At 55.1% G+C, this 22,310-nt stretch overlaps 1 protein-coding gene across 1 annotated transcript in view; it reads right to left on the reverse strand.

Moving 5' to 3' along the window:
- The window catches only part of FBRSL1 (fibrosin like 1), a 234,576-nt gene extending 212,975 nt beyond the window's left edge, over positions 1–21,601 (reverse strand). The window contains 1 exon segment of the mRNA XM_051972577.1: positions 20,457–21,601. Within this exon segment, the coding sequence (XP_051828537.1) occupies positions 20,457–20,771 (315 nt within the window). The 5' untranslated portion in view covers positions 20,772–21,601.
- Between the last annotated feature and the right edge of the window lie 709 nt (positions 21,602–22,310).

The raw sequence follows: 22,310 nt of genomic DNA on the forward strand, positions 1-22,310 counted from the left end.
GAGAGAGGCAGGCAGACACAGAGATGCTTTGTGTCTTCTCCAAACTCAGGGCACCCGTTGTGGAAGGGGGGAGAGAAGAAGCAATCTCAGCCGTGCTGACCGACTCCCCCCTGCCATCGACCATGAAACCGCCGTTCAGCATTAGAGACAGAAAGCGCAACCTAAGAGGCCATTTAACGCGGGGGATTTTAACCTGGGGTCTACGGATAGCTTTCAAGAGGTCTATAAGATTTTAGAAATATTCTGACAAGAGCATTTTAACACAATCCATCCCCTTGGTTGTCCTGTGTTTAATAATTAAAAACCCTGATTCTGAGGGATCCACAACCCAACCCTCTTTCTTTCAGACAAGGAAACCGAGGCCCAAAAGTTCAGTGACACAGCCACGGTTACCTAGGTTGTCTACAGAAGGATGAGGATTTGAACCCTCTTCCATTCCTCGCCCCCTGGGAGGAGAAGTGCCCCAAGCCCCCCAGCTCCTTAGGGCCAGAGGCCAGGGTCCCGCCAATCACACACACACACACACACACACACACACACACACACACACACCCCCAGAAGAAAAGGGGTCTTGCTCAGTTCTATCTGAGCCGAAGCTGCTAAGCGAGACTCAGCAGGAGAGGGATTATAGTTAAACTAGGATCACTGATACAAATTGATTTTCCATTTAGCTCAAACCTCTTTATTGATTCTGAAGGATGTCTTTTTGGTAGCCTGCAGTTTACTCCTGGATCTCGGGGGCTCTTGGCCACTGGTCCTGCCTTTTCCAGAGGAGCCAGTCCCCTCAGAACTGCACACTCCCCGGGGAGCCTGGGAGCCAATCTCGCCTGTGGCAAGGAGGGCGCACGAGCCTCGGATGTGTGCTACCAACTCCTTTCCAAGGGCTTCCTACCCTGATTCCCCAAGTCTTGGGGTTCCTATGCCAGCCCTCAGTGAGTGGCGGGGGCCAAGGGCTTCTCCCTCTAACATCCAAATCAGAGTCTAGGACCTGTTCTAATGAGCTGGGGAAGGAGGGAAGTTTTTAAAGGTAGGAGGGCAAAGCCCGTTCCCGCTCAGTTAGAACAGGACAACGTCTCTAGCCTCCCTCCAGACCTCTTCCCGTCTCTGATCGATTTTCCCTTCCTAAACACCCTATCTCGGGGATCCTGGTCATGTCCAAGTTGACTCACACTCATGGGAAGCAGTTGCTCGTCTGCTGCTTCTCCGGGGAAATGAAAGCCCTTCTGGCTCATCTAAAAATGATTCTCTTTCACCGAATAAGGGGAAGTGAAACAGGACTTGAGTGGTTCTGCCTTCTATGGGTCCCCCAGCCGGCTGCCCCTGCCCCAGACGCGCCGTTCCATTCCCCCACTCTGTGACTGCACAAGCTGCCGTCCCCACTGGGGATGCTCTTCCCCCTTTCCTCTCCTTTTGAAATCTCCAGGGTTCAGCACCAGCCATCTCTGACAGGAAGCTCTCCCAGATTCCTCCTTCCTCTTCCCCTTTTTATTTATCTGTGTTTATTTACCTGGTCTAGGTGAAATCCTGATCCAGAGAGATCTTTCAGATAAGGAAACGGAGTTCTACCTCCACTAACTGACTTGCCTGAGGTCTCCAGGTGGTCGGTGTCAGAGGCAACTGTGCTGTGTACTGACTCTGAATTTACTTAGAATGAGGTATATTCCCCACAGAAAGTTGGCTCTTCAGGGGACAAGGATTTTTTTTTTCCTTTTCCCCTCCTTTTTGGGACTTAAAAGGGATAGGAGGTTCTCACTTAGACTCCAAGGAGTGGTAGAGGGTGTTTTTTGTCTCTGTATTCTCAGCATCTAGCCCAGGACCAGGTATATCACTTAATGAGCGTTTGTTGTGGCAACCTCAGGACACAGCACTCAACAACAACAACTGGATCTCCTATCTCTCATTGCCTCAATACACAGTGCTCCAGAACCAGCAATGCAAAACTCTTCAGACTGTAAACTCCGGGAGGAGCTCAACACATAGTAGGTGCATAAGTATTGAATGACTGAAAAAACCTGAAGGAATTGAGAGTTCGAATTAATTGAAAAAACTGAAGAAACTGAGAATTAGTTCATCTACTGAACTAAGGAATGAAGGCTGGCATACAAAAGGAACTTAATAAATGCTCCCTTATTGAGTTAATCACCTCATCAGTCCCAAAGCAGATGTGATCCTTCCTTTCGTCTCCTGTAGCTACAAGGGAAAAACCAGAGGGGAGGAGGACCTTTGCTTAATGTGAGCATTCCTCCCCAGTCTGGACTGGTTCTGAGCATAGCTGACATTATTCTTCCTAACAAATCCTTATCACGTTTCCCAATTCAGACCCGGTTCCTGCTCCAGCCTCTGTCTAAGGCCCTTCTCTAAAATATGAGAGCTTTGAGCTGCCCAGGTGTTCACTTTCTGGATCCCCCCCCTTTCCTTTCTAGGTCAGTGCTTGCCCTTGCTATTGAGGTAGGGGGAGCTCAAGGTCTGGAGTCGGGAGGACCCGAGTTCAAATTCAGATAGTCACTAGCTTTGGGCAAGTCCCTTAAAACTATTTGCCTCAATTTTCTCAACTGTAAAACGGGAATAGAAACAGCACCTATTCTCCACCACTTGTTATGAGGATCAAATATTTATAAAGCACTCAGCACAGTGCTTGCCACAAAGTAGGCACCATATATCGTAAAGAGAATATTTGTATAAATATACAAACAGTAGGCACTATTTTTTTTAAGAAAGAGATCCCGGGAGGAGCAAGGTCCCTTGATTTCCAGGGGAGCCCCCCCCCCACGGGGTCTCCCAGGCCCAGAACTTTCTTCACCTGGGGAGCTCCAGCTCCTGAAGCCCAATTCAGCGGGCAGGTGCCGGGCATGTGAGAGCTGACTCACCGTGATCTACAATCTGCCAGCTCTTCATGGTCTGCCACTGATCAGTTAGCAAACTTGTCAAAAAAGAAATTGAGGTTAATCTGGCATGACCTGTTCTAGATGGAATGCTCTGATCCAGAGAGAGCCTCCGGTTTTCCAGATAAGGAAACCGAGTTCTAGCTCCACTAACCGCCCTGCCCCGGGGTCACTCAGGTGGTCAGAGGCAGGTGAAAGTCCGGCCTCGGACACTCACTGACAGCCTGGGCAAGTCACTCTACCTGCTTGCCTTTGTTTTCTCATCTGCGAAATGGGGATAACAGCCCCCCATTCAGAGAGACTCATTTTATAGAGTTCAACTCAGGGCTCAGGTCTCCCTAGTTGTGCGAGTGGGGTTAAGGGCACTCCAGTATTTCTGCCAAGAAAACCCGCATGGGGTCACAGAGGGGGCCGGGACTGAAACCTCTGCGGGGGCAGCGAGCATCAAATGAGCTACTATCTCACGAGGCACTTGCTCCTCTGAAGGGGATGTGAATGCAGGTCCTGCCCCAGTGTCTGGGTCCCCTCCCACCCTCCCGGGCACACCACCAGGGCTGAATAACCCCCAGCTATTACCGCTACCATTACTGCCCCAGCCTCCAGGCCCAAGGGGAACTCCACCTGGTTTCCAGGGAAATGTCTGAAAGCCGAGAGCAAACACTGGGTGAATCAGCACCAGGAGGGCTGACACGGCCCACGCTCCCGGCCCCCCCATAAATCCAACAAGGATCTGGGCCCAGGAACAAGGGCCAGCTCCCAGCAGGACACGCAGCCCTTCTCGGCCGTCCCCGGCTGGTACAACGTGTCCGCTGGCGTGGAATGGGGAGCCTGGGAGATGGCCCGTGGGTGTGTCCCACCGTAAATCAGTGACCCAGCCCGAGGAGCAGGGAGAAGGGGGGGGGGGGAAGGAGAGAGCGGAGATCAGAGACTTCTCAGACACACTCGGTCCCAGACACTCACGGGCCCTGGTATCCAAGGCTAAGCTAGGATGCTCTGGCCCTCCTCCTCCCCCCCTCCCCCCCAGGCCCGGTCAGCAGAAGCCTTTGGGACGGAGGCTCAGACCCAGAGGGCTGGGCCAGTTCCCCGGGGAGGCTCCGGGGCAGGTGGAACCACCGGCCATTCGCGGTTCCCCTTCTCTGTGCGCAGGGAGCAGAGCCACGCTGGGAAGGGAGGGGTCCGGGAGAAAGGTGCTCCCATGCTTCAGGACTTCCGGCCCGAGGGGGTGGGCACGGGGGGGGGGGGGGGGGGAGGGGAGGGCCGGCTGACTGGCTGCTGCCGAGGCAGCCTTTGGCACAAGTCGGGGGAGGCGAGAAGGTCCTTGGGCCTGCCCGAGTCCCAGAAGGAGGAAGGGGAGCGGGAACCAAAGCTGAAACATGGGAGGCCCCCAAGGCTTGGCTTCTGTCCAAGTCCCAACTCAAGACCTTTGCAGGAAGCGTCAGCACAGAAGCAGCAGCCCCCAGCCTCGCCCTGAAGTGGGGGGTGGGGCTCTCGGAGGGGGGGGGGCAGCGGAGCCAGGGCCAGCGCCTTAGGCCCGAAGCAGTCTGGGACGCCCTCTATTCCCACCCGGGAACGTTCGTTTTGAGGAAACTGAGGCTGCAGGACTCGGCAGGATGACCGGCCCGACGGCGGGGACTCGTTATTAAAGCGCGGGAGGCAGAACATCGGGCCGGGTTTTCCTGGCACCACGAGCGCTTGGCACGGCGCCCACCTAGCACATAGTGGGCACTAGCTACGTTTTAATTCAGTTTTATTAATTTAAACTTCAGCAAAGGTTTATTTACCCACTGATTATACCCCAGGGGTGGGCCGGGGTAAGAAGAGCCGGTCCCAGGAGGAGCCCGAGGCACCAGGGCGGCTTCGGAAAGGCCCGCGGGGCGGCCTCAGAGCTGGGGCCTGGCGGGGGAGGGGAGCCTGAACCCCCGGGGGAGGGCAAAGAACGTGGAGTAACTCGCTGCAGCCGCAAGTGTCCGCGAGGGGCTGGCCCCGGCCCAGGCCTCGGGCTCGGCTTTCCCATTTTATCATAAGCAAACACAGATTCCCAAGATTACGCAAACCTCTCGGGAGCCACAAACAGGCCCCAGGGAGCGGACCAGCTCCAGCCCAGAAAAGGGCTCCTCCGAGCCGGGTCCTGCCCAGCCAGGCCCACGCCTTCTCCCGGCCCGGCCTAGGAAGGGGCAGGGGTCTGGGGGTCCCTCCCCTCCAGCCTGCACCCTGGGACGTCATTCACCCGCCTCAGGAATCATGTCGCGAGCTCCCTCCAACCCCCGGGGGGGAGGGGGAGCAGACTTCCCATCCCCCACCTTCGGCCCGGAGAACCGAGGCCGCTCCTCGGAAAGCGTTTCCCAGCCCGGGCCCTAATGACCCAGCAGCCCCGGCCTCGGCTCCCACCCGGGGAGAAGCTCCAGCACAGAAGGTTAAGCAAGCTGCCCGCTCCGAGATAACGAGGGTCACTGCCGGGATTAAGTAAACAAACAGGAGTCTCCACACTCCAAGCCCGACGCCCCGAGGACGTAGGGGAAAGGACCCGACGGCAGCTACGGGGCCGGGCCGGGTCACACGTGGGGGGAGGGGGTGACTTCCATTGCACAGGTAAGGAAAGAGAGCCGACTGCCCCTCCCCCCCGAACCCCCAGTGCTCCCGAGCACAGACCCGAAGGGAGGAGGCGCCCTTCCCCCCACCCCACCCCGCTTTCTATCCCAGCTCTCCTCCGGAGCCAAGAGCAGGTGCTGCCTCGGGGCGCCCCGGGCGAAGCTAAGCCAGGCCGGACCCCCAGAAACAGACCCGGGGGCTAAGCACGAGAGGCGGGGCCTCCACCCCAGGCGGTCAGAAAGCGGATCAGCACTCACTCTCCCACCTCAACCAGCCTGGGGAGAGAAAGTGACCTTCCTTCCCCGCGGCCACCCGGCCCCTCCCCCCCAAATCCCCCCCATAACCCCATCAGCGCCCCGGCCCCTTCCCCCCTAAGTCCCCCCCAACCCCATCAGCGCCCCGGCCCCTTCCCCCCCATAACCCCATCAGCGCCCCGGCCCCTTCCCCCCCATAACCCCATCAGCGCCCCGGCCCCTTCCCCCCCATAACCCCACCAGCGCCCCGGCCCCTTCCCCCCTAAGTCCCCCCCAACCCCATCAGCGCCCCGGCCCCTTCCCCCCTAAGTCCCCCCCAACCCCATCAGCGCCCCGGCCCCGCCCCCCCCTAAATCCCCCCCATAACCCCATCAGCCCCCAGCCTCCCAGCCAGCAGAATCCGTTTACAACTAGGCCACACAGGCCGGTTTTGTTCCAAAGAAGCCCGGCACAAGCTCTCCCGTGCAATTCAATTAATTCTGCACCCAAGTCTTCATTTTTCTTCCCTGTCACAGTCTAAGTGATAACAGAGATGCGGGATTCAGGGGCGGGAGCAACTTCGGAAACCGGGCGGGCTAAGCTGTGTCTCGGCGCCGCGCTCCCGGCCGGGCCGCCCCGCCGGCTCTTCTCCCAGCTAACCCGCAGGGGGCTTACACTCTCCCGGGCTGGGAAGGTCTTCCTGAAATCCCGCCCAGATTCCCTCTTCCCGTTATGAGAAAAAAATAAACCCTGCCCCGGGCCTCCCCCCTCCCCCCTCGGGGCCCTGCAGGAAGCCCCCATTCCTGCCCCTCGGTCTTGTCCAGCTCCTTCCGGGTTGGCCAGAGACACGGGCCGGGACCCTCAGAAGCCCTGAAGATGCCCGAGCCCAGGCCCCTGCCGCCCACCCCCCCCCCAAATCAGAGCACAATGTGGCTCCCGCCTCTTCTCTCCAGCCCTCTGGGAGGGGGGGGCACAGCCGGGCCTGGAGATTGTGCTTCTGCAGGGGGAGAGCTGGGCCGCAGGACTCCCCTTCCCGGGGCAGCCTCAGCCCCAGCCCTGGCCCCGCCATCCTAGGCCTGCCACTATCTCTGTGCCTCGGTTTCCTCATCTGTAAAATGAGCTGGAGAAGGAGATGACCACTCCCTCCAGGATCTGCCAAGAAAGCCCCCAATGGGGTCATCGAAGAGTGGGCCTGAGCACCAGAATGGTGGCAGTAACAAAAGCCGCAGCTCACGGGAATACCACCAAGATCCCGCCGAGGAAGCTGGCTATCAAAATGTGGCCTGGGGGGAGAGGACCCCTCTGGGTGCCAGGAAGGGGGCCGTCCCCACCCCCCAGTCCCTTTCAGAGAGCCCTCAGCACTCCAGCCTAGAATGTTCCCCGCCCCTCCCAGTCTCAGGGGGAGCCCCCTGGGGAAGGGGGATCTCTCCTCCTCCGTGTGAGGCTGTCCAGGGGCCAATGATCTCCCTCTCCCCGCCTGCCCTGCCACCTCCAAGGAGGCACAGTCACCAGCAGAAGGCACCACGAGGAGCCCTAGGCTCCACAGGCCAGATCAATAACCATAAATGCCCGGCCCTCCCCCCCCAGCTCGGTCCATTAATTTTCCACCACTGCTCTCAGGAATGCCCTGGTTTGTTCCAAGAACAATAGCTGGCTTTGACCTTTGCAAATCTTAAAGCAATCAATCAATCCGCTGGGGATTTAAAAAAATGTGAAAGTCCCAACAGTCCCTGCTTGAGAGGAGCCGGCGCTCCCAGAGGTGAGGAGGAGCCCCCACTCACTTCCACGGAGAGAGGAATTTTAAAAAAGGTGTGAGAGACAGGGCAGAGACTGCTGGGGGGGGGGGCACCTCACTAAGCACAGAGACTGGGGGCACCCAGGTCACACACACAGCAGGGAGAGCGCAACTAGAACTCGGATCCTCCCCGCTGGCTGTCCCATGGGGGAAGGGGGGCCATGAAAGCTATCTGGGCCGAGGAGCCCCCAGGAGGGCCGCTAAGGGGCAGCAGCAGCTGGCGGCAAAGATGGAAAACAGAGGTTCGGGGCTTCCAGCATCCGTTATGTGGGAGCTGCAGCTACGGACTCCTTGGCCGGTCAGAGGTCTGACTGTGACCCCACTGGGCGTTTTCTTGGCAGATACCAGAATGGTCGGCCATTTCCTTCTCCAGCTCATTTTACAGATGAGGAAACTGAAGCACACATACAGTCAAGTCCCAGAGCTAGAAAGGGTAGGGGGCTGGATTGGAATTCAAGCCTGGCGCTCTATCCACTGCACCACCCAGCTGCCCCATCACTTTCTCTGCTCTTCCCCATCGTCGGGACACCTTTCTATCCTTTCCTACACACTCACGCCCAAGGTACAAGGCTCTGTGAGACGAAGGCACCAGCTCCCTTGTCCAGATCACCGATTTCATGGGCATAGAATGGTTATAGAAGGTACCAGCTCCCTTCTACAGATCACCGATTTCATGGGCATAGAATGGTTATAGAAGGCACCAGCTCCCTTCTCCAGATCACTGATTTCATGGGCATAGAATGGGTATAGAAGGCACCAGCTCCCTTCTCCAGATCACTGATTTCATGGGCATAGAATGGGTATAGAAGGCACCAGCTCCCTTGTCCAGATCACTGATTTCATGGGCATAGAATGGTTATAGAAGGCACCAGCTCCCTTCTACAGATCACCGATTTCATGGGCATAGAATGGGTATAGAAGGCACCAGCTCCCTTGTCCAGATCACGATTTCATGGGCATAGAATGGTTATAGAAGGCACCAGCTCCCTTGTCTAGATCACTGATTTCATGGGTATAGAATGGTTATAGAAGGCACCAGCTCCCTTCTACAGATCACCGATTTCATGGGCATAGAATGGTTATAGAAGGCACCAGCTCCCTTGTCTAGATCACTGATTTCATGGGTATAAAATGGTTATAGAAGGCACCAGCTCCCTTATCTAGATCAGTGATTTCATGGGTATAGAAGGCACCAGCTCCCTTCTCCAGATCACCGATTTCATGGGCATAGAATGGTTATAGAAGGCACCAGCTCCCTTGTCTAGATCAGTGATTTCATGGGTATAGAAGGCACCAGCTCCCTTCTCCAGATCACTGATTTCATGGGCATAGAATGGGTATAGAAGGCACCAGCTCCCTTCTCCAGATCACTGATTTCATGGGCATAGAATGGTTATAGAAGGCACCAGCTCCCTTCTCCAGATCACTGATTTTATGGGCATAGAATGGTTATAGAAGGCACCAGCTCCCTTCTACAGATCACCGATTTCATGGGCATAGAATGGGTATAGAAGGCACCAGCTCCCTTCTACAGATCACCGATTTCATGGGCATAGAATGGTTATAGAAGGCACCAGCTCCCTTGTCCAGATCACTGATTTCATGGGCATAGAATGGGTATAGAAGGCACCAGCTCCCTTCTACAGATCACCGATTTCATGGGCATAGAATGGTTATAGAAGGCACCAGCTCCCTTGTCTAGATCACTGATTTCATGGGTATAGAATGGTTATAGAAGGCACCAGCTCCCTTATCTAGATCAGTGATTTCATGGGTATAGAAGGCACCAGCTCCCTTCTCCAGATCACCGATTTCATGGGCATAGAATGGTTATAGAAGGCACCAGCTCCCTTGTCCAGATCACTGATTTCATGGGCATAGAATGGGTATAGAAGGCACCAGCTCCCTTCTCCAGATCACTGATTTCATGGGCATAGAATGGTTATAGAAGGCACCAGCTCCCTTCTCCAGATCACCGATTTTATGGGCATAGAATGGTTATAGAAGGCACCAGCTCCCTTCTACAGATCACCGATTTCATGGGCATAGAATGGGTATAGAAGGCACCAGCTCCCTTCTACAGATCACCGATTTCATGGGCATAGAATGGTTATAGAAGGCACCAGCTCCCTTGTCCAGATCACTGATTTCATGGGCATAGAATGGTTATAGAAGGCACCAGCTCCCTTCTACAGATCACCGATTTCATGGGCATAGAATGGGTATAGAAGGCACCAGCTCCCTTCTACAGATCACCGATTTCATGGGCATAGAATGGTTATAGAAGGCACCAGCTCCCTTGTCCAGATCACTGATTTCATGGGCATAGAATGGGTATAGAAGGCACAGCTCCCTTCTACAGATCACCGATTTCATGGGCATAGAATGGTTATAGAAGGCACCAGCTCCCTTGTCTAGATCACTGATTTCATGGGTATAGAATGGTTATAGAAGGCACCAGCTCCCTTATCTAGATCAGTGATTTCATGGGTATAGAAGGCACCAGCTCCTTCTCCAGATCACCGATTTCATGGGCATAGAATGGTTATAGAAGGTACTAGCTCCCTTCTCCAGATCACTGATTTCATGGGCATAGAATGGGTATAGAAGGCACCAGCTCCCTTCTCCAGATCACTGATTTCATGGGCATAGAATGGTTATAGAAGGCACCAGCTCCCTTGTCCAGATCACCGATTTTATGGGCATAGAATGGTTATAGAAGGCACCAGCTCCCTTCTACAGATCACCGATTTCATGGGCATAGAATGGGTATAGAAGGCACCAGCTCCCTTCTACAGATCACCGATTTCATGGGCATAGAATGGTTATAGAAGGCACCAGCTCCCTTGTCCAGATCACTGATTTCATGGGCATAGAATGGTTATAGAAGGCACCAGCTCCCTTCTACAGATCACCGATTTCATGGGCATAGAATGAGTATAGAAGGCACCAGCTCCCTTGTCCAGATCACTAATTTCATGGGCATAGAATGGTTATAGAAGGTACTAGCTCCCTTCTCCAGATCACTGATTTCATGGGCATAGAATGGGTATAGAAGGCACCAGCTCCCTTCTACAGATCACCGATTTCATGGGCATAGAATGGTTATAGAAGGCACCAGCTCCCTTGTCTAGATCACTGATTTCATGGGTATAGAATGGTTATAGAAGGCACCAGCTCCCTTATCTAGATCAGTGATTTCATAGGTATAGAGGGCACCAGCTCCCTTGTCTAGATCAGTGATTTCATGGGTGTTGAGGGCACCAGCTCCCTTGTCCAGATCACCGATTTCATGGGCATAGAATGGTTATAGAAGGCACCAGCTCCCTTGTCTAGATCACCGATTTCATGGGTATAGAGGGCACCAGCTCCCTTCTCCAGATCACTGATTTCATGGGTATAGAATGGTTATAGAAGGCACCAGCTCCCTTGTCTAGATCAGTGATTTCATGGGGTGTAGAGGGCACCAGCTCCCTTCTCCAGATCACTGACTTCATGGGCATAGAACTTCAGAGGAGGAAAACTCTCTCTACTAAGGAATCAATCAGTCAACAAAGATTTCTCAAACACCTACGAGTACCAGGCATTGTGCTAAGTGCTGGGGGATCCACCAAGGGACAAAAGGCGACTCTGCTCACAATCTAGAGGAGGAGACGACAAGCAAACAGATTTGTACAAACACGCTTATACTTATTCAGGAGAAGTGGGAAATGATTAACAGAGAAAAGGCCCTGGAATTGAGGGCTTGGGAAAGGCCTCTTGTAAAAGGCAGGAGTAAGATGGAAAAGTCAGGAGACTGGCGTCGGACACAAGAGAACATAAGGGGGAATAGGGTTAGAAAGACTAGGAAGGTAGGAGGAAGGGACTTAGGGGGGGCTTTGAATGTCAGAGCATTTTGTAGGTGACAGGGAACCTCTAAGGTTGATGAAGTTGGGGGGAGGGGGCGGTGACATGATCCCACCTGAGCTTTAGGAAGCTCAGTTTAATGGCTAAAAGAGAAAGAACTGGAGGCAGGGAACTCCTGGCAGCTACTGCCTCAGCCCAGGCAGGGGGCGAGCTCCCAAACAGGACCCATTTCTCCCCCTTCCTCTCCAGCTCCAATGGGCAGTCTCCCTCCCCAAGCCCTCAGAAGCACACAGCCGGGGGGCCCCACCCTCTGAGGAAAACCCCCCGCCCTAGCTTCTCCCAGAGAGCCCCCGTTTCACCCCCACACCTTCACCCCTTTTCCCTTCTCAGTGACCATTACCCAGAGTCCCACAACATCCTGTGCCATCACCCTAACTCAGTGACAGTCAGGAAGCACCTCCTACGTGCCAGCCCTAACTCCGGACAGCACCGCTCCTGCCGCTTCCAGCAGGCTCCTGCCCGTCCCTCATCCTGTCCATCACCTTCACAGCGGCCCCAGAAAGCCCTGCTCACCGGACTTGGGATTCCCCGGCGGCTCTGGGGGGCTCTCCTGGTCCAGACCACCTTTCCCGCGTCCCTGTACAAGAACCCCCTTTTCCACACTCAGGCTCAATGTTCTGCCCCCACAGCGAGCCTCTGGCTCCCACCCCTGCCTCACTTCCAGCTCTGGGACAAGCCTGTGAATTCAGCTCGGGCCCCAGCTTCTCCCTGCAGCCTTTTCCCACCTCCCGGGGTTGGGCCTTTGCCTCCCAAAGTCTGCCCACATTTTAGAGGAACCCAACCAGCCCAGGGGGAGCACAGAACGAAAGCCCTGCCCGGGAAAGCGGAGCTTGTGGCCCGTGAGCAAATGGACGGGACTCGGGTGGCAGCCCCGCAACCACAGGAGGCCCCATTGTAACCAAGGAGCCGGACTAGGCAGCCTGCCCGCCAGGCGCTGGGGTCTGGGTGCGAATCCTGCCTGTGGTCATCGGTGTCCTCGCCTCCCTCTGGGCCGCACTGGCCGTCTCTGGGTCCCTTCCACTAGGTTTATCTCGGCCCTGGATTCCTTCCGGATTACCAGCTCGGCAGCAGAGCCAGGAATCCTAGCAGCCCACGGCCATTAGGGAGCTTTTCTGGGGCTGGGCCTGGAACCCTCCCATTCACAGACTAGTTTCTCTGGGCTGAGACGGTTTGAAGGAGGCACCTGTGAAACCAGAAATAGCCCTGGAGGGGGAACACATCTAGTTCCAAGTCAGGGACAAGTCACTGGGTCACAGGGGTTTCCAGGTGGCAGGTGTAGGGACCACAGGACCACGGGAAGTGGGGAGCAAAGGGCGGAGGGGCCGGAGAAGGCTGCGGCCTCCGCGGGGCCTGGGGCCGGACGCGGGAAAGGCGAGGACCAGAGAGCCAAGGTCCACGGCTGTGCCAGGAGCCGTGCCAAGGGCTGCCTGTGACTAACTCTGATTCACAGAGGGGACTTTTTCCTGGGTTTCACTGGGGTTTTCATGCCCCTAACATGGCCTGTTACACCCCCGTCCCCTCCCCCCTCCCCAGGCTCCCCCAGGGCCAGAAGCTGGCCTCCCCGGGCTCCCAGACTGAGCCCTCACCCCCGCCGGGTGCCAGGCCAAGGGACTCTAAGGAGGCCTCTCTCCACAGCCTCCAGTGCAGGGAGCCCAGGCAGGGATCGGGGGTCTCCACCGGCTCCCCCGCCTGGGGGCTCAGACACACACTGAAACTGCTATGGGAGAATGGGCCTTTGGGGGAATTACAGGGGATTTTGCTTTCAAGCCCTTTCAAAGGGGCTTTACAAAGGGAGCTCCTGTTTGTTCCAGGTTCTCGTCCTCCACCTCTGAGGTCCCACGGCCCCCAGCCAAGCTCTGAAAAGGTTCATCTCCTCCCAGAGATCCAAGGGTCAAAGGGGATAGAGGCCCGAGCCGGGCTCCTAACTGCGACATTAAAGCACCGGCCACGGCCAACACGGCAAATAAAAATGCTTCCGATTCTGCAGCTCGGGCCCCTGCCCCTTCAGGTCCCCCACCTTCAGCCTTCCTTTCTTTTGGTAGGAAATGGGGGTTAAGTGACCCAAAGGCTGGATCCTCCCGGCCCCAGAGCGGGTGCTCTCCCCAGCTTCTCCGACTCCCAGACAGGGAACTCTGCCCTGTGTCCGAGCCTCTCGGTCATTTTCAACAGAAAGAAAAGTAACCACCATCTATCCATCCACCTGAATCAGAGAACCGCCCCTTTTTTGTTATTTTTGTTACTGGGGGGGGGGGGCAGTTAGACATCCCCACGCCAGGGCGGCCAAGTCCCCCCCACTACCAGACAATGGGCTTGAACTTGTCTCCCCGAGTCCTCCCCAGGCTGGGCAGCTTCTCCAGGCCCCTCCCCAAGGGCCTGTGCTGGGCAGGAGGAAGACCAGGAGAAGCTGACCTGGGAAACACACAAAGGGGAGGGCTTTAATCTTGTTTTCTAGCACCTTCATTTCCAAATAACTAAAGCCAACATCTCTCCCTTTCCTTTCAGGGAGCAGAGGGAGGCGGGAGGAGCCCTTGCTGAAACACACTGGGCAACGTCTGGATCCATCCCCGGGCAGGGGGGCTCTGCTCTGGGCCCACGTAAGCTCCGTGAGGGCAGGGACGGCCTTTTTAACCTTTGTACTCTCAGCCACTCACTGCCTTGCACCTGGAGCTTAATCAATGCTGACTGCTTTAGTTCCCAGCCCCGCGTCTGTCCTGGAGGAAGCTGGGAAAGTCAGAAATCGGGAGCTGCAAGTGAAGGGGGAGGGGAAGAGAGAGTAATGGATCTTCACTTCAAGCCCCTCCCTCATTTTACTGGGATGAGGAAAACCCAAAGAGCTTAAGGGACTGACTCATGTGTACAAGACTGAACCCGGGCCCGGAAGCCAGGCCCGCAGGGTCCCAGAAGTGCCCTTCTAGGCCCACTTCCATCCTGCCCCAGGCAACCAGAGGCAGAGAAAGTGGCCCTGGGAGCCCCTCTCGCAAAGCTCTGGCGGGAGGGCAGCACCCGAAGAAATCCCTCTCATCTGGAGCAGTTTCTAGTAAACAATTGGTGCTGGAGACTTGGATTCATTAGCATTCCGACCAAGTTCCTTTTTTAGCCAGACTCTTCCTACTTAAAAGGAACAGCGGAGAGGATCAAAGCTCCTTTAAATGCCATCTCCACATCCATCTGATACTTCTCCCGTGATTCACTCAACCAGCTTCAAACCCAATTAGCAGTTTCATCTGCATGAAATGGGTGTTTATCTCCCTGGGCAGCCCGACGGGCTCCAATGACCCAACTTCCTTAGTCCCCCAGGCCCTTCCACCCCTCTCAGTCTCACTGACCCCTCTCGGGTCACAGTTAGCAGGAACCCCTCACTGTGGGGCCAGAGCCGGGAGGGCCTTGGAACACAGAGCTAAGGGGCTCTTAGAATACAGGGTGTCGGAACATAGAACTGGGAGAAGCCTTGGAACCCGGGAGGTCAGGGCTGGGAGAAGCCTTAGAACCCGGGAGGTCAGGGCTGGGAGAAGCCTTGGAACCCGGGAGGTCAGGGCTGGGAGAAGCCTTGGAACCCGGGAGGTCAGGGCTGGGAGAAGCTTTAGAACACAGGGTATCAGAAATGGAAGGGCCGTGGAACACAGAGATAAGAGGGTCCTTAGAACACAGTGTCAGAGCGGGAAGGAACTTAGAACACAATCAGAGCTAGGGGAGCCTTGGAACAGAGCTGGAGGGCCCTTAGAACCCAAGATGTCAAAGCTAGGAAAAGCCTTAGAACACAGAATGTCAGAACTGGGAGGGACCTTGGAACACAGAGCTAAGGGCTCTTAGAATACAGGGTGTTAGGACAAAGTGTCAGAACATAGAAATGGAAGAAGCCTTAGAACCCAGGAGGTCAGAACCAGGAGGGCCTTGGAACACAGGGTATCAGAACTGGGAGGGCCCTCTGGACATAAAATGTCAGCACTTGAGGAGTCTCAGAAATTATCCTGAGCCTTCATTTTTACAGGAGGACAAACTGAGCTTCAGGTAATGGCAGGAGAGATTCTTCTCCCTCCATCTGTGGCAGATCTCCAGGAAGAAACTCCTTGAGGGCCGTAGGGGAAAGAAGGAGCTCTGTGGAAAGATCTCAATCTCCGAAGCATTTACCGAGTACCAGAGAATGACAGATCAACATGGAAATTGCAGAGCACACAAGGTGTGATTGTGTACAAGTAGCCCCACCCAGCTGGAGAATCGGGCAGGACCCTGAAGTTTGTTGTTCTGATGGGACAGGGCCAAAAGTCACAGCAGGCTCCCATCCCTTAGCAACAACCCTTCAAGCTCCCCGTCCTCCAAGGAGACATCTCCATCCGTGGGATCACAGATCTTATTTGACAAAGGTTCTCGGAGTAAATTACTTGCCCTGAGATGACATGAGGGCACCAGGCAGAGAAGCTGAGATCTGAACCCAGGGCTTCCGAATATTAGCCCCCACAGCCTCCTGGGCATCCTCCCACCCAAGCCCAGCATCTCATACCCCTCGGACAGAATGGGACTGCCCAGGATTAGGAAAAACATTTCTATCAACCCTCATCCTATTCTTTGTCCCCTCACAAAGTCAGGGCGTCCTGAGGATGAAAACTTTAGACAGGGGTCGTAGCGGAGGACGTTTATCCCCCTCCCCCAGGGATATGAAGTTTCTTTATTTAAAGACCCACAAAACAAAGTTTTTGTCTTTACTATAGTCTGGCCCTCCAACAGTCTGAGGGACAGTGAACTGGCCCCCTAGTTAAAAAGTTTGAGGACCCCTGCTTTAGAATATAGGGATTAATTGATCCCTACAAATAGAGGGGAGGAATTGATAAGAGCACCATATCTGGAGTCCAGACTGATCTTCCCAAGATGAAGGAACCTTGAGGGAAACTGGTGTGTACCAGTACCATTCTCTCTTCCCTCCCCTCATTTTTCTCCAAGCTGGGGCTTCTCTTCCCCAGAAGTCTAAGGCTTGGAAGAAGGTGCTAAGATCAGAGAACAGAGGCAAGATCCCAGAAAGTAGGAGCTATAGCTTTTGGGGGGCCTCTACACAATAGGTGCTTCATAATTTCGGGCTGAATTAAAGGGGAAGAAGACAGGTGACTTTTTTTGGGGGGGGCAAGATTTCTTAATTTGACCTCGTGTAAAAAAATAAAGAAACAATCCACAACTTTTTTGGATAACTACATTCCAATAGGATTAGTTTCTTTTGCACTTCAGTATATTTTATGTATTTGAAAAGGGGAGGATAGGTTTCAGCAAATTGCTAGAGGGGTCTCAGAAACACAAAAAGGGGGAAAACCAGGCCCTAGAAAGTCATGCAGAAGGTCCAGTCCGTCAGAGCTTCCAAAAATTAGAGAAAAGGGGGATCCTCTATGGGGATGTTGTCTCTCCTTCCTCAGAAAGCAGTGTGACCCATCACCAGAGCCTTAAGTCCTGGGGAATGTTCTCAACGGCATGCCCAGTGCAGACTTCTACCAGGTACCACGAGTCACTTACCAAAGATCCAAAATAAGTGGGGGGGCAGTGGAAATAGCTGGGGTCAGAGGTCCTAGTCCAAGCCCCAGTTCTACTACTGAGGGATTTGGGGAACCAGTCACTCAACCCTTTGTAGGGCCAAAATGTTCTCCAGGGCCATCAGAGGGTTAGACTGGATCTCTAGGGCCCTTCAGCCCTAAATAAAACCCAGTTGTTCTAACAAGGAAATAGTGATCTTTTTTTTAGGGGGCAGTAGAAGGAAAGTAATTTTTTAAAAGAATCTAATTTTGAATGTAGGAATGACACACATACCTAACACTCTCTAATAGTAGCTAATATTTATGTAGAAAAGTAAGGTTTTAAAATGTTTCACATATACAATATTTTCTCCTTGGATCCTTGCAATCAGGGGGCAGAGACCAGAGAGAAATGCAAGGGATTAAGTCTAGTCCTGGGGGCCACTGATCAGCCACAGGATAAGGTGACATTTGAACTCTAACTTCCTAAATCAAGTTGAGTTCTTTTCCCATAGCCTGCCAGATACCCCCTTACCCAATGGTTCTCAAACTTTTGTTTTCAGTATCTTCATCCTATTAAAAATTATTGAGGATCTCTCCAAAGTGGTTTTTGTTTATCTGGTTATATTCATAGACATTTACCATATTGGAAATAAAAACTATTTTTGAAATTGTAGACCCTGTAAAAGGGTTTCAGAGATCCCCAGGATTCTCTAGACCATACTTTGAGAACCACTGCCTTTACCCATCTAGCAGCATGTCCCCATGAAATCAGCATCCCGTTCTAGTCCCCATCCTTTACAAAAAGGAGAAATGCTTCCACAGTCAATTGATAAGAACTGATTACCCCAACACATCAGGTGGTGTTGGACTCACGTCTGGAAAATCCTGGGTTCAAGTCCAGCCACCTGACCCCTGCCCTCTGCCCTCAGCGAGCTTACATTCGAAGCCCATTCAGGCTGGGGTGAAAAGTCCTTAGATTTAACCCTCTGGGCTATTGATGCTGGGGAGCTGCAGGAAGTTTGGGCATTTTCAAATTCTCTCAGTATGACTAAGAGGAGGGCTATTCTTAGTCATCAGTGGTTCCCCTAACCCCAAGAAAGCTTTCTGTTTTAAATGTCACTCTCAATCTAGACACCTCAGACAAATATTACCTTCCTGGGCGTCCCTCTCAGAGCCCGATTTCCATTGAGAGGTTCAACAGCCAGTCAATAACAATAAATAATAACAGCTCCAGGAGACATGGAACTTTGCAGGAGCGAACATGAAAGAATGACCAATCTGAGCCAGGCCTTACGGGAACAAAGGTTGCCTAGTAACTGTGTGAGGCAGGATTCAAACCACGCTCCTCTGGACCCAGATCAGAGCTCCATTTACTACGCCCCAAAAGCTCTATTCATTTATCATCTAGTAGGCAGGTTAAGCAGGTACGTGGCTAGAGAATGGTTGAAAATTTAGAGCCAGAAAAGCTTTGATTCAGTGCAATCTTAGGGGGCCCCTGTGTAAAATGACAGAGGTCTAGCTCTGAATCCTATGGGTCTCAAACTATTTTAATACCAAGTTCACAGGTGATGATTTTGCCTTTCTTTGAAAGCTCTGTGCTTAGCCCAGGGGCTGGCATACAGTAAGTGCTTAATAAATGGTCGGCAAGACTTCCAAAAAAAAAAAAAAGTGATGACAAAGCTGAAAGTGGTTCTTCCTTAGTCAATCAAAAAGCAAGTGTACCAGGCACAAGAAATATAAAAAGAGGCAAAAAGCCAAACCCTGTCCTCAAGGAGCTTTCTCTCTAAATGGGAAAAGAAAAATGTGAATGATTACCCCCCAAGAAGGGCTCCGAGCACGGCAGCAAACCCCACTGGCCTAGATCAGTCATTCAGGGAGCAGTAAAGTCACAGACAGTCCAATTCCTACCCTTCTTATGGACCAGTCATAGACACTATCCGAGGTCCAGTGATCCCTCAAGGGCTTCTCCAGCTCCAAAGCTAGTCAAACCCTACCTGACAAGCCGAGGCCGGCTTCTATGTTACAAGGGAAGGGATTTGAACCAGTTCTCTAGAATCCCAGGGAATTCTAAATCCTGTGATCTTTGAGCCATAGTCCAGGCAAGTCTAAGTAGCAAACGGGGACACTAGGAATGCCACGCGAAGGAAAAGCCAAACAACTGGCAGGCGTTATGGGGAGTGTAGACTGGAATTCAGGACTAAGACCCTATCTCCCCCTGCCCCACACTGCAAGGGAAGTCTCTTCCCTTGGTTGAGCTGTAAAATGGGAATAAAAATACCGCCCTCAAGATCTATCTACCTCAGACAAATGAGATCAGGTGAGTAAAGCTGCTAATCTCCTTAGATACAAATGGTAGGAAGACCAAAACAGCCAAGCCCCACTCCTTAGCAGCAGCAAGAGGGAGGGCAAAGTTTGCCCCGGTGAGCAGGCGCTCTCCCACTGACAGACAGCCCACACCCAAGCACCTGAGCAGCTATTTCCCCCGCCAGGTTTCTGGACCGGACAAGGCTGGCCCCGACCCAGACTCCTCACGCACCAGAACCCCACCTCCCCTGGGGAAGAGAACCACAAGCTACTCCAGAAGCACTCCAAGCCAGGCCCAGCCCTGGTCTGTCATCCTCCTCCAGAAAAGATTTCATTTCCTTCTCGACTTAGGAGTTCAGGCAAGAAGAGGTGAATTTGCTCAGTAAATATCGTTCCTAAGAAGTTCTCCAGATGAGCAATATTTTTTTGACAACCTATTAACCCCTGGCAAATATGTCGTCAACACGGATGGGGACTTTCTAAAAGTCACCCCCATGGATATGCCCATTTAAACACACACACAACCATCCAAGGGGGAGGGGGAAATGAGGGAGTGGAAATCAGCCATTTCAACATCTTATCCCCAGAAAACACCCCACAGTATCCATTTCCCCACTATCTCCGGCTGCAGATAAAGTAACAATTTGGCAACACGAGGCCAAGGGCCTTGGTGAACTGCAGGGTCTGAAAGGATTACGGTCCAAGCTTGAGCCCTCGGTGCCAACAGGGACAGGTGACCCCGGCCCAGGCTAAAGCCTGGGCTCCGGACCTGGACGGTGTTTTGGAAAAACCTCACTCTCCCCCCCCACCCCCGAATCCGGGAGGGGAGCGTTGCCCCACAATGGAGGCTTCAGGAAATTCCAAATTAGACACCCACCGACAGAACGCTCCAATCACCGACTCCCCAAGTCTCGGAGGTCGGGGGCGAGAGGCACAGGGAGTGAGCAGCCAGTGTTTACATTCAGCAAAGAGGCGTCTAACCCGCCGGCCCCACTAACCAGGTCCTAGAGACCCCATAGACCAGACGATCCGCAACGCGTGGGCCCCTAAACAGCCTCGGGGGCACCCCGGCTTAGGAGGGGCCCGTCCGGCTCGGGAGAGCCCTCTGGAGTCAACCTCCCAGAAACACAGCCCCCTCCCATTTCTGACCCCCCAAAGTAAACAGCCTCCTCCCTCCTCGAAGCTCCGCCTGCGCCCCCAGACTGGTAAGGAAAGGGGGGGCTCGGCACCCCCCTCGCCACGCGCCCGCTCTTACCTCCAAGGCCTCCAGGGTGCTGAAGCTGGCAATCGCAAAGCCATCGATCAATTCCTCTTCCTGGGAGCTGGACTCTCGGCGCCGGCGGCGCGGAGGGCGTGCGTTTCGGGGGGCGGCCGCCGCCGCCGCCGCCGCCGCCGCCGCGCCCCGGGGGTGCGCGCAGTTCTGGCTCGTGTTCTCTTTGCCCGGGCTGGGCTCCCTTTCCGAGCCGGACGACGGGCTCTGATTCCGGGCCTCGCGGGCGGCCGCCTCCCTCCGCCTCACGCGGTCCCTCTGGGAGCGAGACCGGCGGCTCTGCCGGACCTTCCCATCCATTTCCACGGCCCCGGCCGTGCTTGCCGCCCCACGCCAGGCAGTCCTCCTCGCTGCCCCTAGGGATCCACCGGGGTTAGACGCCACAGCCAGTGGAAAGCGGCTCGATGACCTTGACTCCAACCCCCAGGACGGTTTTTTAAAAATGGAATAAAAAGAACCCACCGTATAACTCCAAGTCTCCCACCCCCCGGAGAAATCTTTTTAAATGAAGAGCGGAGGGTCAGGCAAAGGACCCCCTCCCCCCACCGCGAGGACTATTCCAACGTCGGGGAGTCAACAGCCCAGCGGCCGCAGCAGGCACAGGCTCCCCCGGCGCTCCGCTCCGCTCCGCTCTCCCCTCGGCGTCTCCTCTCCCGCCCGCGCGCCCTCGTTCTTTCCGCCTTCGGGACTAAGCTGCAACACAGAATTCCATCCGGAACGCGGGGGCTTTGCAACTTTGTAGCGAGGGCCGCGCGGGCCGCGCGGGGCTGGGGGGTCGGGGACCGCCCGGGCTGCCCCAGCCCCGGCCCCAGCCGCCCCTCCCGAAGTCCCGAGGGGTGGAGAGGGTGGGAGGGGGCGAGGTCACACGCCCGCTGGGGGGGGCGGTGGACAGACCCAGCCTCGGCTCGGCCTCTCCCCCCCGGTCCTCTCGGGAACTTTCATCCGTCTCGGGGGCAGCGGCAGGAGATTCTTGTGGGGATGGAGGGGCGGGGTGGGGGTGTCAGCGCCCCCCCCGCCGGAGCTGCCTCTGGACGGGAAGCTTCTCAGCGTGGTTGCTCTCCCCTCCGCGGCTCGGGGATCTGTCTCCCCATGGTCGTTCCCCCACCCGCGACGCTTTCTCCCGGGGAGCGGCCCCCCCCCCGCCTCGCTGTTCCCCAAGCCCCGCCGAAATGCCCCCGGTTCGGCGGCTCCCCGGACTGGATCCGGGCTCTTAAAGGGCCAGAAGCGGCGGCGGCTGCGAGCGGGCGGGCGGGAGGGCAGGCAGGCGGGCGGAGGGGGGAAATTTCCTCTCCTTCTGAATTGTACAGTGCAGCAAAGCCCAGAGCAGATAACAACTGACGTATTTCCGCCAGCCTGTAATTACCAAAGGAAGTGAGGGACTTTATTCGGGGGCCGGGGAGCCCGGGCGGGGGCGCGGCGGGGCCGGGGGGCCGCCTCCTACTGTCCCCAGGGGAGGGCGGGGGGTGGGCGACTCCCCCAGGCCTCAGCCCCCGCCCAGACAAACCCACCTCTCTACGTCCCCCTACCTCCCCAAAGAAGAGTAGGCTGGAGAGATCCTGAGTTAGGGGGAGTGCTGACACGGTCTGTTCCTCGGGGTTTCGGGGGCCCCCTCCCCTAAATCGAGGAGAACCCAAGTGCAGCCCCGCCCCCTCTGGAAATCAAGCATCTCGGCCCCCCCCCCGTGGTGTGTTTGGAATAACCCGCTGTGGCCCCGCCCCTTAGTAGAGGGGGACCTCCTTTCCCCCATCTTCGCCCCGCCCCATCCCTTCTGGAGGGTGCCCCGGTGACTGTGGGGAGTCCCGGGCGCCTCCTGGGTTGTGGGGTGAAGGTCGGAGAGGG

The sequence above is a fragment of the Antechinus flavipes genome, chromosome 1 (assembly GCF_016432865.1).
Source record: "Antechinus flavipes isolate AdamAnt ecotype Samford, QLD, Australia chromosome 1, AdamAnt_v2, whole genome shotgun sequence".
Lineage (NCBI taxonomy): Eukaryota > Metazoa > Chordata > Mammalia > Dasyuromorphia > Dasyuridae > Antechinus > Antechinus flavipes.